Below are 15,178 nucleotides of genomic sequence, written 5' to 3'. Positions count from 1 at the left end.
CAATTTTGGCCACTTATAAGACCTAGAAAATTAAGATAATGTATACGTGGGTTATACTCACTTTAATACTTTAAGTAAGAAAAATATACAACAATGCAGGCATTAGGTAGTAGTACTTATCCAAGTCTTCCCCATGCGATAGGAAAAGACACCACAAACAATCTGATATTTCTGTTCATTTTATTAAAACATTTTAATTCATATTAAATGACAAATATTCAGGTTAGCATATTCATTTTTCCTTATCAAACCATAAAACGGTTACCTACTGTCAAGCACAACTGATTTATGACAACTGTTTCAAGATTCAACTCGATTCAGATTCAAAAAGAAAAAGGGGTTGTTGCATGAAAAATCAAGATATATATTTTTTAAGATGCTGCAATTTAAAAACATTCAAACTGGACCTAAATAGTTTAAACACATATCAGGAAGAACACGAGTTCTCATTGGTTTGATCAGCAATATCATTGTCGGTAGACCCTTCACTGGGGTTTTCCATGTGTCCACTAATATGACATGACATATTAGTTCTGATGAAGTTGTAGTAGAACACCCAAGCCAAATTACTTTTACTGACATTCCCATACCTTGTCCTTTAAAATTCGTACACAAGAACGTCTTACTTTTTACATTTCAATGCCTCAACACAATGTTTGCATGGATGTTCTATAAAGTGTGATATTTACAATACTATGATACTTTAATTCCTGGATCTTATAAATATTGTAAGGGCCTCCCCTTGACATGGGAACAAGAATCGTGTCGGTTTTTGGCACAAGTATCATCCTACTCTACAGGGAGTGCAGCTTTACAAACGTAAACAACATGTCGCTTTTTTTGTGTTGTGTATCCCTCCCTTAGGAATGCCAAGCATACTGCTATTTCCTTCCCTCTGCTGTTTGACCTTACTATGAGGGACAAAGTTTTACAAAAGGAGTGAGAGACAACAGGGAAAGTTTCCAGAACATGGAAGGGCATCAGTAGTCATAAGCTGCAAAACAGAAACAGAAGAGCAGTTATCCACACCTGTCTGAGTTCACGGAAGAGGAGCATGCCATCCACTTTATAGAAAGAAGTTGAAATCCAGATAGCAGGTTTCATGCAGGCATGCAGTCACACCAAGGTGGTCTTACTTTCTATTGTGAGGATGCAGGTACTTGCTGCTGTGCCTCTGCTGTTCACAGCCTTGCACATGTACTCTCCCTCGTCCTCAGGGAAGGTCTCGGGCAGGTACAGGCAGGACGTCTCTCCTCTCTCTATATACTGATAGTCCTCACAGTCCTGGAGCATCTCTCCCTCAAACCACCAGGTCACCTCCGGCTTGGGCTCCCCGGTGATCTTGACGCTGAACCGAACCGGCTCCGAGTCCACCACTGATTGGTTTTTAAGGGGCTTTTTAAACCATGGAGCCCCCGATCTGGCGTGATCCTCTTCATCTTCATAAGCCGCAGAGCCATTAATGATGCTGCCCTCCTCCTCCACATCATCCTCCTTCTTCTGCAAACAGAAAAACAACGTTGTTGGGGTCAAGGTAACTTCAATGAAACTCTTGCTTTGTTTTCATGCATAACAAAATCATTTAGCATAAATTCATTAAGTTTCCAAGATTACTTTTTGGAGTGCAGCATCGATCTCTTGCTGCTCAAACTGCATCCTCTGCAGCTTCTGCTCCTCTATCCTCCTCTTCTCCTCATCCTCTCTGGCTTGGGCCATTTGTTGAAATCGAGCCTTCATATCCACTTTCTGTTTGAATGGTGACTCATCGACCTTCACTGCAGATGTTTCTCCTCCTTCATCCTCCTGAAAACAGTTATCAAATGTCATACTGAAAATATCCCCCATTGATATAAAAAAAGAAAATTAGGGAGAACACTTTTTTTTGTATTCTATAACAAATAAGACTCCAAATGTTGTTAGTGGCTTCCTGACTTATTGTCCCATCCCTGTATCTCTTACCTCCTGGAACCTCTCAGTTTCTCTCTCTTTTATTTCTTCATCAACAGCCTTCCTCCGTGCTCTCTCCATGTCAATCTTTTTCTGAATGTCCTCTTCAGTCAGCTGTTTGATCTTCTCAAATTTGGACTTGAGGTTCTTGGCCTGGATGGAGCCAGTCCTCTTGAGCTTGGTTAGTTCTTGATACTCTTTGCTTACAACATCTGAGCTCTCGTTCACTTCGTCCTGTGAGACGGAAGGCAATTTATTTGAGAATGCGGTTACATTCGTGGTTGCAGAAAAATTATAGCTCTTAAAGTCAACAATAAGTGGTTGATAATATTTTAAAGCGATCTAAATTCATCTGTTCTGGACTGACCTTGCCCATCTCTTGTCTGAGTATTTCGAATTCCTGCTTCTCCTGCTCCATTTTCCTTTTGCGTTCATCTGCCTTGCGCCTCCTCTCAGCTTCCTCCTTCCCCTTCAGTAGCTCTTCAAAGTTCATCTCCAGTTTTCCAGGGTGCAGTGCTTCCTGAGATTCACTCTTCACCATCCCTTCTTCCTCATCCACTACCTATACACATACAAGTACACACAAAGGAATATATTTCTGAATGGGAGCGAAGTAACTGCATTAAGTTGTATGTCCGTGACGAAGCAAAACAACAAACACATGTTTAAATACTTGCCCAATAATTAATAATGCCAAAAGATCCAGCAAGCACAGGAGCCACTCTTATTGATGCACATAACATTTGAAAAAACATGTATCCAAAAAAAACAATATGGGTATACAATTTGAACCCATGATCAGAACAATATTCACCTTCATCCTCCTCATCCAGAATCCAATCATAAATCACATTTAGACCATCAGTGAGAACAGTGAAAATAGGGGATAGCGTGATGTAGACCAGAATTGCTCTGTTCAAAGATGCTATATATTTATAATCATGACATGCATAACATGTGTTAGAGCCAGTATTTAGATTTTATAAGAAAGGCCACCTAATTGTGACGTCTGTAGTCAACACACTATAAAGGACTACAATTCCCACGGCGCCTGTGCTAAAGCCACTGTGATGGGCAACCTGTTGAGAGACGCCGTCGAGGAACAGTTTTTAACCGTACTCGTCCCATATACGTACACACAAATCATGCAAGTACCCTTTAAGTTTTGAAGTTATAAGCATTATCAAGAAAGAAAGAAAGAATACCTAAGTTGTTTGTTGTTTCATTTGAGTTTTGCCTATTTCTTTTGAATATTGTAAAGGCCTATTTTCTTTGTTGCATGTGCAAAAGTTTGTTATTTTATTTTGAGCAAACACATTGCAACATCTTCTAAACCATCGGAGGCCAAGCAACTCTTCAGACTGTGAGTAATTTAAAGGAAAGAAACGAGTTAGAACTGTCTGTTTAAGGCGTAGTGGCTTGATGGAAAGACAAGGAAGGAAGCCACGACAACATGCATTAAGTGTATATGACTGTTTTCAGAGACAGTTCATCCGCTTAGCAGCGGCAAATTCAGTCGCCGCATGGGCACCAGAAACTACCTTTTACTGTTAATCATTAGTTTTAAAAAATCACACTGTTTTTGCTTACCATACTCTTACGGGCCTCAGCGAAGAGCCTCTTTTCGTCCTCCAGTCTCTTCTTGGCATCCTCCTCAGCTTTCTTCTGATCTCCTTCTCTTCTCTGGCGTTTCAGATCCTCAAAACTGGCGCAAATCTTCCCGGGCTTACTGCCCTCCATGTTCACTAAGGCCATCAGCACCTCATCATCTTCATCTACGAGCTACAAGAGTGAGAGCACAGCAAGGTAAGCTTTTATTATTTTTTGATAAGAAATGGCTTAAGGTGTGATAATCTTTTGCTAGTTTTAAGTACTCTTTCAAAGTGAGGATCTGGTTATTTCTCTCATAAAGAGTGCACTTATAACCACTAGTGATAAAACAGCCTATAATACACACAATTAAAACATTTCAAAAGCTCATTTTCTTTTGTTTCTTCACAATGCCACCAGCTCAGATTCAAGGAAGTTTCTGCTCCCCTCCAATACACCGTCTAACATAACCTGTTAAAAGGTAGTTGGTTTTAAAACTTTGGTTTAACTAGTAATCTTTAGAAATGACAGATGGAATGTTTTGTCTTTAGATTCAGCCAGGCTAACTGTTTCCCCCTGTTTCCAGTCTTTATGCTAAGCTAAGTGTTCTGGCTGCTGCCATATATTTAGCTTACAGATGTAAAAGTGTTATGAATCTTCTCATATTACTCAAAAAGCCAGAAGGTATTTTTGCCCTAAATGTGTGACAGTTCATTTGAAATGATATCCGATCTGGGGAACAGTTTTGTTTGGATGATATTAGCATCAGATGTTTTCAAAATGGACTGTGTGGCAACTTTCATCATCCAAGACCTTTTTCATACTGAATTTTATATTTATCTCTGGGAAGCACACTGACCATGCTCTTCCTGGCTTCAGCGAAAGCTCTTCTCTCCTCCTCCATTCGTCTCTTGTACTCCTCCTCTGCTTTCTTGCGTTCTTCCTCTACTCTCTGCCTTTCCACTTCTTCAAAGCTCAACCTCAGTTTTCCAGGTCGGTGCTCCTCCTTGTCGTCCTGCGCTGCCTGAGTGTCCTCTCCGTCTTCTCCCTAGTAACAAGCAAACATGTAAAAGCATTTATATTAACAATTCATATCTAAAGATTTACTATAGGGTAAAACACATGCATATTTGGAAGTGTGTGAGGTGTAAACCCACACTTGTGTTTATCATCACAGAAATTATAATGTTTGATTATGCTGCTTGTTAGAATCTGGATACAAGGAACATGTACAGCTAAACATAGAAATAGCAATACTATTCAGTCGTTTTGTTTACCATTCCCAGCCTGGCCTCTTCGAAACCTTTCTTCTCATCTATCAGGCGGCGCTTGGCTTCCTCCCCGGCCGTCTTCTTCCTGTGCTCCTGCCTGTCCTTCTCCAGCTCCTCAAATGTCATCTTCAGCTTTCCAGGGACAACCTGCGCCCTCTCTGAAGGCTTCTCTTCTTCATCCTCAATCCCCATAAAAGTGAGTCTTTTTTAAAATGTGTTCCACAATCACTGAAGTTGTTTTATTTAAAAAGAGATATTGTTCATATTCCTACCTGCTCAACAACCGAGGACCGCTTGGCATCCCTGAAGGAGCGTTTGTTTTCATCGTAACGTTTTTTCTTCTCTTCCTCTGCCTTCTTTGTTATTTCCTCCTCTCGATTCTTCTCCATGTCTTCAAAGTTCGTCTTGATTCTGCCCGGAGGTCGAGATACCTTCCCTGGAACCACTCGTACCAGGATTGAGTCATCTCCTTCCTAAAAGGGGTTTGATAATGTGGGAGTTATTACCAAAGCACAGTAAGTAAGTCACAAACACACAAATTTCACATTTGCCAGTTTATATGAATGATTAAAAATGGTAATTGGAAAGAGTTTAGTTTAGAGTAGTGGAAAGTTGCTAAGAAATTGAATTGATGTCCTTGTACTTGAATATTTCCATTTGACTGTATGCTACTTTTTACTAAGCAAAAGGAGTACTACTTTTTATATACATTTTGCTGATAATGCTTCTACTTAGGTAGAGATTTAAACGCATGACAAACAGTTGCTTACTTGTTATAGAGTTTCTTTGACATATGGATACTTAATGGATCAGATTACCTTTTCAAAAAACACATTCAGTTAAATCTCAGTGCTTACACACACACAGGCTGGGAGTTAAAGCATGTGGGTGGGTAGGGGGGAACTCTATTGGCCTAATGTCGCCATTTTCAGTAGGTCAGGGTTTGGGTGTCAGTCTAAGATAGCAGGGTCTAATTTAGTCACAGTAAGGAGGTCTAGAGCTACTTTGGTCACTGGGAGGTGTGGGAAACAGTTGCCAGTCATTTGCTGTCTACATCTGACAGCACTGCTGTTCCAGTTGTTTCTAGAACATAAAGTCAGTGCTTCCTTAAACAGGATCATTTTAATCATGAGACATAACCCATTACTACATCACACTAATGCAGAAACCTAAAGATTTGAGGTGTCATTTGCTGTGAATAATAGATATAAGAAATATTGCACAAAAAGCTTTCTAGTTTGTAAACGAGTCACCCATACAAAATAAGTTACGTTGACATTGGAGGAAACACTTCATTATTTTGTCTGCAGCATTACTAGGACCATAGCCAACAGCCCTAATCACTTCCAAAACCCTCAAAACGAAATCTCTAATTTCTTGGATTATTATAATTTATTCAAATGAGCTTCTCAAGTATATTTTCTGATAGTTTTATTGAAATGGAGCAGAACAAATCTTCTTAAAGTCAACAATTGTTTCTTTTAGGAGACCTGATATAACCCCAATAATTGTTATATAGTCCTTTACAAAAAAACATTCAAGTAAATGAATACAAAATGACAGACCCATTGAAGCTTACATGTATTTCCCAACATGATGGTTTAAATGTTCTATCAAAATCTTTTCCTGTCTGGTGTAGAAATACTTCCTCTTGGTAAACAAGACCAGCTCTAATAATGTCTAAAAGTGTTTGGTTTAAATCCTGAAACGGTATCCTCAGTTAGTACCTGTGGCTCCTGCCATTACTGATGATGATTATAAAGGACAGTGTAGTTCAAACATATTCAAAACAAAAAAGCCAAATCAAATCTACAGTGTTACAAAAGGTTTTTGCACAGCCCTTAAACGTATATAGCCTTATTATAGCTGTACTGGGTAGCATTAGAGCAAAGAAGTAGTCGTTGGTTGCCTGTAATAGCCTTTCTGGCACAATGATATTACGTAACCATTCCCAGGAACCACACTGCCTAAAGGTATAGTAGTTAAGTAGTTAAGTCTTATCTGTTCTGGACTCATTGGAACTATTAATTTGAGCCACATCAAATCCTTTTCACTGCAAGATTTACACAGTAAGATATAATAATGAACATAATCCATTTGCCACAAGTTAGCATGCTGCTCATGTCAACATTGCTACTAATGTTTTAAGACCTATATCCGGGCTCCACCAACTGTTTAGATCTCAAGAGCTAAGTTAAAATAGTTCACCTGAGTGGCAGCTGAGGATTACCTGAATCATTAAAGATACAAATACACTATTTTCATCTGTAAGGCAGTGTGAGATGTTGTCCAACTTCCCAGCAGGTCAAGGAATTCAGGCCAGGTCTACTCACCGCAGCTGCTTTCTTAGCCAGTTCTTTCTTTATTTTGGCTTTTTCTATGTTGTCCTGGGCTTCCCTCTTATTCCTCTCTCCTTCCATCCTCTTCTTTTCTTCCTCTTGTCTTTGTTTTTCCATGACTGCAAACTTCCCCTTCACACTACCTGAGGATTACACAGAGCACAACACAATCCTTCAGCCTCTTCTGCCTCCTTAATTCCTCCCTGATTATCCTTCCCTTTCTCTGTCTTACCTGTGATTTTGGGGACGTAGGATTTTTCTACCTTTACTGGCTTCACCTCCTCTTCCTCATCACTGGAAGCGAGCAGTTCTTTTATCTGTTGGCGGATCAGATAAAGAGTTGTGGAACGTTACGGTTTAGCTGGGATCATCTGCTTTGCAACCTCAGGAGCCATGCTGGTCCCAGCAAGAACAAGAGCCTAATCCCTGCTAATAACCGCGCCATGTGACCTGCAGGTTGGCCTCTGATTGGTCCTTGGTGTTGTTGGAGATGAGCAGAGGAGCCCAAGCCAGACCAGCTATGGCACATTTGCACACATGAAGGTTTTTCTGTCTGGTAATCCACTCGTAACACCAGATCACTGTTTGTTTCACCACAGTCGATCTTAGACTAACTGTCCTTACCTAGAATTAATCTCTGAAATTCGACTTTCATTTTCACACATGCTTCCCAATCTCTAAAATATTTCCTAATGAATTTCTATTTATTCTGATGACATTTAAAAAAAACAATTTGAATGGCTAAATATTAGTTAAAAGAGTTCCAACCATTTTTTATTTTATATAATTTACAAATCTTTCTATTGTTTAACGATTAGTTGATAAAGCAGTAGTCCATAAAATGCCAGATTATAGTCAGATCTTTAAATGTTGTGCTTAGTTCAACCAGCAGTCCAAACTCAAAAATATAAAGCTGTCAATTAAAAAATAAAACAGGGAAAAGCCATTACATTTGAGCACCTGACAATAGATATATGATGTTTTCTATTTAAATTGTCCCCGAAGAGGGGCAGGTAATAAAGAAAAAGGAGCAAAATTGAGACGGCAGAACTTTACGCATCATCCTCTCTTGCCATATCCTGCAGTTTATATTACCCACAATGCAACTTGACACATTTTAATCCATTTAGAAAAGTTCCTTTTCAGTTTGTGTCATTTGACAATGTGATTCATCAACTGATTGTTTCAGTTCTCATTTACCAATGCTTTTACCGTTTCGCACCTTTTATATTTGTTATGTGTAAAATTGGGGAAGTAAATTAACTTAAAATGAATGTCAACTAGCTTAACGATGTGGCACGACATGCATTTAGAATTGGGCAGAATCAGTCCTTTAGTAGTTGTTGTGCACATTATTAGGCATGAATAAAAATCTAATATTATATTACCTTTTTGAAGTCAAGCACAAATCAAAGTTGAATAAACATGACACCGTAATTATGAATTGGTTAATTCTATGAAACAGTGCGCGGTGATGTATCAGTAAGTTCTCACTCAAACTGGCAGCCTTGTCACCCCGTCATGCCTCATCATGCCATGCAGGTCACGGTTGGAGGTTAGTGGGGTTATCTGTCTTTGACCTGCTGCTTCCTGACACTCCACGCTCTCTCCTTGACGTATTGATCCTTCCTCTTCTGCTGCTCGTCCTTGTTCCTCTTCCTGCTGCGCTCCTCCCTGGCCTTCTGCATGGCCTCAAATTTGCCCGTGACTTCCCCCTTTTCTTTGTTAGGGTTCGGCACATAGGTTCTTGCCACAGGCTTTCTGGATCGGAGGAGTCTCTGTGATTTATCAGTTGAGAGGAAAGATACAATTACTTAAATCTGTGTGAAAGGTAATCTATATGACAATAATCACATCATTGAAAATCAATCTTAATGATTCCTAAACTCCTCCCTCACCTGTTTTTTAAGTGCCAGTTCAGAAGTAACCTGGCCTTCATTTGTGTCAGACTCTTCACCCTCCTTCGTCTCTGTGTCCTGTTTTACTCCATTGACAGCTTCTGAACTTTCATCCTTCTCCTCAGCTGTGTGGTTTTCGTTGTGATCCACACCGTTTATATGTGTCTTATCTGTCTCATTTATTTCTTCATCATTCATGTTGTCATGCTCTTTTTCTTCTGTGAGCGATGTCTCCTCATCTTTTTCCTCGGATGCACCATCTTTATCACCCACCGCGTCCTCATCACCCACCGCGTCTTTATCGACTACCACGTCCTCATCACCCACCGCTTCTTCATCAACCACCACGTCATCTTCCTCATGTGTTGTATCAGCTTCCTTGTTTTCTGCATCGCTCGTGTTGAGTTCACTTTCATATGTGACATCATCCATGTCGTGGCCTTCCACAGCCGCGAACTGCGCCACCTCAGTCATGTTTTACCACAAGGACAAGTTGACAAACAGACTGTTCAAATGTTACCTGCAGGGCAGAAAAAGAGAGTGAATGCACAAACCTTATATACAAGTGATTCATTGGCAATCTGCTCTACACAAGTGTTCCTCAGAAATATCAATATGATCAGATGTATGTCTTCTTAAATACCTTTTTTCATGCACTTTGCAAAAATACAAAAAAATACAACAAAAACTTCAAATGTAAAATATGCTGGCTAATACACTTTGCGCTTATTATTTCATTGCGGATATACCAAGAGCATGAATTGGCTTCCACCTACATTTGTCGTCAGTGCCTTCGTTTTTGCACCATTCAAGATGGAAGAAAGGATGGCAGAACTATATTCTTTCTTTTAAAAATGTGTGACAACTTTATTGATTAAATTGCTCATTTTGAACGTTTTGCAGTGATCCATATTATTTTGGTCAAGTTAACCTTTTTAGCTCTACAAGGTTTTGTTTTTTATTGAGACTGCTTTAGGTTGTTTACAGCCATTTTAAAGGCCAGAACTTACTTTCAAATGAATTCATAGTTCTGTAATATTATTTTCCAAGTGCCTGAATTTAAATGTGCAACAGGCACTTATTGACTACAAAGTTAGGGGCAAAGAAAGCTGCTCCACTTCCCAGTATGTTGAGAAATAGTGCGATAGAAGCTTGACCTCTATTTATAGCCCACTTTTGGGTCCAGGACATGTGATCATGGCTATTTCTGAAGAGTGATAGTCAGTTGGACAGAGCTCAAGGTGGCACCCACATGTCGCCCCACAGACCCTCGATAAACGGCCAGACAAAGAGACAACTGGATGAACCAGAGCTGTTTGGGCCGTTAGTCATCAACACTAAAAACTGTTTCCATTCATCTGTGTCCTCAAATACCTTTTGTATTAATGTATGACGATGATAGTGTGTCATGATTTGAGTCTTGAATGGAATATAAGTGGAAGTATAGAATGATGTGCCTTAGTTTGGCTCATATTTCCCATATCACGTTGATTTTTTTCATTTCTAACTCAACATCGAAGTGGGACCACTGTGTGTGATCAACTTAAAAAGTCCACCCCATTATGACTGAAAAGTTTTCTAACAAGCTTTACAACATTATTTTGTATAGTAATATCACGTTACTTTCATTTAGGTTAAGCACAAAGGGAAGAAGTGCATGTGTATTGTTTCACCAATGGGACAGAGCTTTTAGAATGAGTATAAATGCAAATGTGTATCTTAACCAGTACATCTAATTTCATATTCCTCGTTTGCTAAATGTTCAGTTTGAAAGGTTTCTTATTAATCATGGTAATTTTTAGATGCTCTGATCTCCTAATCCCAGCAGTAAGAAGAAGGTAAATGTTGAGAGACTGATGGAAACAAAAAACAAAATCAGTTTCAGATTCTCACCTGCCATTTTCAAACTGCTTGTGCACAAATTTCAGACTCAGACGGTATGACTTAGATTGGGATTATACATATAGGTCAATGTTAGTTATGTCTATCTACAAAAACATATATAGGCTAAATCAAAACAAAAATAGACTGTCTCATAAATATTTGTTCCAATATTTGACTGACACAATATCACATAAATCAACACTAAACTTCAAGAAAATCCAGGTAAAGGACACACTTTATGGTATGGGGGGTGATGTTCTATTTCTGTACTCAGCTGGCACAGTGTAAATTTGAGCCAGACAATAGTTTGAGAAATATAAAGTCAGAGTAATGTGTTAACTTATTATAGCTAAACCTGTTTATCAGATGCATTTATTGTCCATTTATGAATGCCTGATCACATATTGTGGACATGAGTTGTAACTGTTTCTAAACTAACAAACACATGTTGATTGACAACAAGAGGTTACCTGATGTATCTGACTTAATTAGGATGTAGTCTATGATGATCCCTTAAAAGGAAACTTTTTTAATTGAGTAATATATTTGACCTTGCTCATCATGATGAACAGATTATTTTATCGTTTTCAAACCAAGTTTTTATTACATTTGTAAAACATGGGAGTTTACCTCTTTAGATTGCTATCGTCCTCCTGTGTTTGAAATTTCCTTGAAATCCTTTGTGGCGATATAAACCACACGAAGTAAAAACGCAGGACAATCCGAGATGCGACCACCGCGTGCACACACTCCACTGGCTGCTGTCAGCGTGTCCGCGAGCAGTTTCCATAAAAGTACCGTTACTTCCTACCGGATCCTGCATGCCGCGCACGCCTGCTGGAAGTTTCAGCTGTTGCCTCGTGAACGCGCACACACACACGGCCTGGTCCATATCATTTCAGTCACTCGCAGCTGCATAAATACTGTGAATAATTGACTCTGAAAATATCTAGCAATCTTGTACGAAGAATTATCGATTAATTTAGAATAATAGTTTTGTGTAGAAAAAAGTGTCACATGTTGTTTATAACTTACCTATGCTTCCGTTAATCATTTCCCTGTCCCATTTCCTTTTTTATATTTATGTTTCAAATATGTTTTTTATAAGTGTGTGTCTGATTTATTTTTCATCTTAATAAAATCTGAAGGCTGAAGACTTTTCTTTTTGCCGCTGCTTTTAATTGAACTATTCATATATCTCACACTGTAACTTTTATACTTGTTTATATATTTTGTAATGTTTATTTTATTATCTTTGCTTTACTTTTTTTAAATGCCAATTTCTTAATGTCTTTCATTTTTGTAAAGCACTTTTAATTGCCTTGTGTTGAAAGGTGCATTATAAATAAACTTGCCTTGCCATAAAAAATCTCATTCCACGAGGAAGGTATTATCAAGAAAATAAATTCTGAATTGTCTGGCTCAAGAGAAACTGGACACTCTTCTCCTCAGGTCTCTTTGGGATACAATCTAAATGCAGACAGACATTATCATTATGTTGGCCTGTTTGAGCCAGAATGCCCAACTTATCAGTTAAAAGGGAGACCTGCTTGACCTTTTTTTTTATATTGACCCATCTAGTCATCCAGAGTAAATCCCTACATATCACACATTTAAAACATATAGGCCCCCAGCATTATTCAGAGTTATGATGGTTAAGTCTTCACTTGAACTATGAGAAAGCAGTTCTCTAAAACAGGGTGGATGTAAATAGAAAGTCTGCAGCAGACACATTTTGTCTGCTCTAATGGCTCCGTGCACAGCTGCTGACTCACTGGCCAAAAGGCTGCATGCAGAGAAACCCACCAAGTACATCCATGGTAAAGTCCCCATTCAAGTATTCAAGGAATGTTATAGAGATGTATTTGAGAAGTGGCACACCTCCTCTCTGATCAGGCTGTCAGATACTTTTCATCACCGCCTAAATAATAATTTGCTTTATACTTAAAACCTTGTTTTGTACAATGTATTACATGATTTGCTTAAGAATGGTTAAATGGTTAAAGGTAAATGTCAAGATAAACAGTGAGGGTTACAAATGTCAGAAATGCTATGTTCAGTTGGATGTGGTGAGGCTTTGGGAAACCCCCCCAACAAGAGGGCCGAAGCTTTGGCTAATACTGTGCTGTGAAATCTGAGAGCCAGAGCAGGATTGGAAGAGAAAGAAATGGGAAAGATTTGGGATTAATTTGTTGAAATAACTTGAAGACAACTGCAAGTTCATCACTTGCAAAACGTTACACATCCTTATGCACACAATTCAACAAATCTGAACAAAATAAATAGATAGACCGCCAACGTAAGTCTAAGATAGCATGAACTTCTACTATGTGTTGTTGTATTTGAAATGTGTTTGACTCTCTGATTTCTAACAATCCTTAATAAAGCCTTTTGAAAGTTAAATATGAACATTAAACATGAAATTGGTATACCTATCTGCACCGTATGGACTTGTGATTGTTTTGAAGGGGCTCGTTCCCCCCTGTCATCTGTACACTTCCTGCTCAGATTAAGGCATGCCTTGTGTGGGGGTCTGTTCTCTGAACTCTCGGGCTAAAGGGGCTCCGTCCTCCTCTGTTCTGAGTCCTGCGGGGCATCAGGGACAACAAGGGGCGGCTTTAAATAGCACCACAGTTGTGGCGACTTATCAACACATGTAAGGACAGCTAACCTGAGTCAGACCGGGCCTCAGCTGCTGCAGCTCTGCCCTGACACCCCTATAAATGTTTTTTGTGGTGGTACAGCCCACCCCCCCTGATGAAAACTCGGTAGAGTGGCTCAGCAGGTCAAAACTGTACCATGTGCTGGTGGTCGCTGGACACATGATGCCATCTGTCTGCACTTCTACTGAACAGTCTCAGCTTCAAAAGTAAATATCAGACTGCAAAGAGACTTGACTTCATTCACTTTAATCAATTACACTGCACAGACACATATTCTTCAAGTGAAATCCTGCCTGATGCAATAAAAACTGTTTCTTATTAATGTCTAAATCTGATCTCACCCAGTTAATTCAACTATTGTATTTATACGATCACTCAGTATTTGTATGCATACAATCATAACATTTTAGCCGTTTCTCTCTTAAACTTCACAAGCAATGAATACATTTCAGAATTTCAGAGCTTTGACTATAACAAGAAAATAATAGCAACCCCTATACAGAACAGGTGCCCTGTAGAAAGAGCACACCACACTCTTAACAAGTCACTTTAAAGGCACACAGTGAGAGAAAATACCTTTTTATCTTCAAACGTTTAAAGTTTGATGACATAAAAAATATATAATGTGGTCTGAAATGGTCTAATGCCTTTGGTCTTTCCTATGTGTGCAGTATTCAAAATCCTAATGTCAGCCCTCTCAGCTAACAGGCATTGGCATAGGCTAGACATACTTTTGAATTAGTGGCTTAATGACAACCCAGAGAGACTGTTAATAGTAGCGTTATCCATGAATGACCACAATCTCTACAACAATTGCTATATACTGTAATTGTGTAGCACTCAACTGTTGGTCACATGCACTGGCATAACATAATTAAGACTTTCATGTTACTGTCCTTGCCTTAATCTGCAGAAATCATGTGGGGAAATGCGTAGTTGCCCTCTCGACTGTTAAACAAATTGAACCATAGTGTACATTTTTCTTTAGAGACACCCTTTTAAGTTCCTTCCTGTCATTGTCTTAAGTGTGTGTTTGTGCAGGATTAAATGATATGTCACTGCCCCCTAGTGAAAACACAGACAAGTGCCTCTGACGACAAAAATCCTGACTTTGCTGTTGCAACATTTAATCATGTGCTTGAAGATCCTTTTGTTAACAACCACATATAAATACACATTCCATATATTATAGTTAACTCTCTCTCTTTTGTTTTTATTAAAGTAGCCTGAACAACTGAATATGAACTGGATAATAAGATAAATAGATATTTACCTCTGTTCATCACATTACAGTGTGGTCAGTGCATGTCAGTGTGCAACAACCTATTATCAAGTCATGCAAAAATGAATTTAGATCAGGTGACTGATCTCTTCTCAGGTGCCTGATCTCTTCTCATGCAGACTGTACAGTCACGCAAGCATGACATATGAAATTATTGGAGATACACACACACACACACACACACACACACACACACACACACACACACACACACACACACACACACACACACACACACACACACACACACACACACACACACACACACACACACACACACACACACTTATTTCAGTATTAAGTA

The 15,178-nt window shown here is 39.0% G+C and overlaps 1 protein-coding gene across 3 annotated transcripts; it reads right to left on the bottom strand.

Annotated features, from left to right (window-relative positions):
• Window positions 1-163: 163 nt before the first annotated feature.
• nexn (nexilin (F actin binding protein)) lies at window positions 164-13,473 on the bottom strand (the record flags this gene model as incomplete). Of its 3 annotated transcripts, XM_079683472.1 has the most annotated exons (14): window positions 11,560-11,718; window positions 9,046-9,565; window positions 8,728-8,925; window positions 7,380-7,464; window positions 7,142-7,290; window positions 5,081-5,281; window positions 4,815-4,988; window positions 4,397-4,585; window positions 3,538-3,729; window positions 2,315-2,509; window positions 1,960-2,181; window positions 1,615-1,803; window positions 1,137-1,500; window positions 164-994 (listed from the first exon to the last, which is right to left on the bottom strand). In XM_079683472.1, exons 2-14 carry the CDS (start codon window positions 9,517-9,519, stop codon window positions 981-983), a joined length of 2,646 nt encoding a protein of 881 aa, XP_079539598.1. In that variant the 5' UTR covers window positions 9,520-9,565; window positions 11,560-11,718. The 3 variants fall into 3 exon arrangements, with proteins under 3 accessions (XP_079539598.1, XP_079539597.1, XP_079539596.1); XM_079683471.1 differs by lacking the exons at window positions 164-994; window positions 11,560-11,718 and adding an exon at window positions 13,362-13,473 and having other exon boundaries at window positions 1,117-1,500; XM_079683470.1 differs by lacking the exon at window positions 164-994 and having other exon boundaries at window positions 1,117-1,500.
• Between the last annotated feature and the right edge of the window lie 1,705 nt (window positions 13,474-15,178).

Source organism: Notothenia rossii, assembly GCF_949606895.1.
Source record: "Notothenia rossii genome assembly, chromosome: 1".
Classification (NCBI taxonomy): domain Eukaryota; kingdom Metazoa; phylum Chordata; class Actinopteri; order Perciformes; family Nototheniidae; genus Notothenia; species Notothenia rossii.
This window is presented reverse-complemented; position numbering and strand designations above follow the sequence as displayed.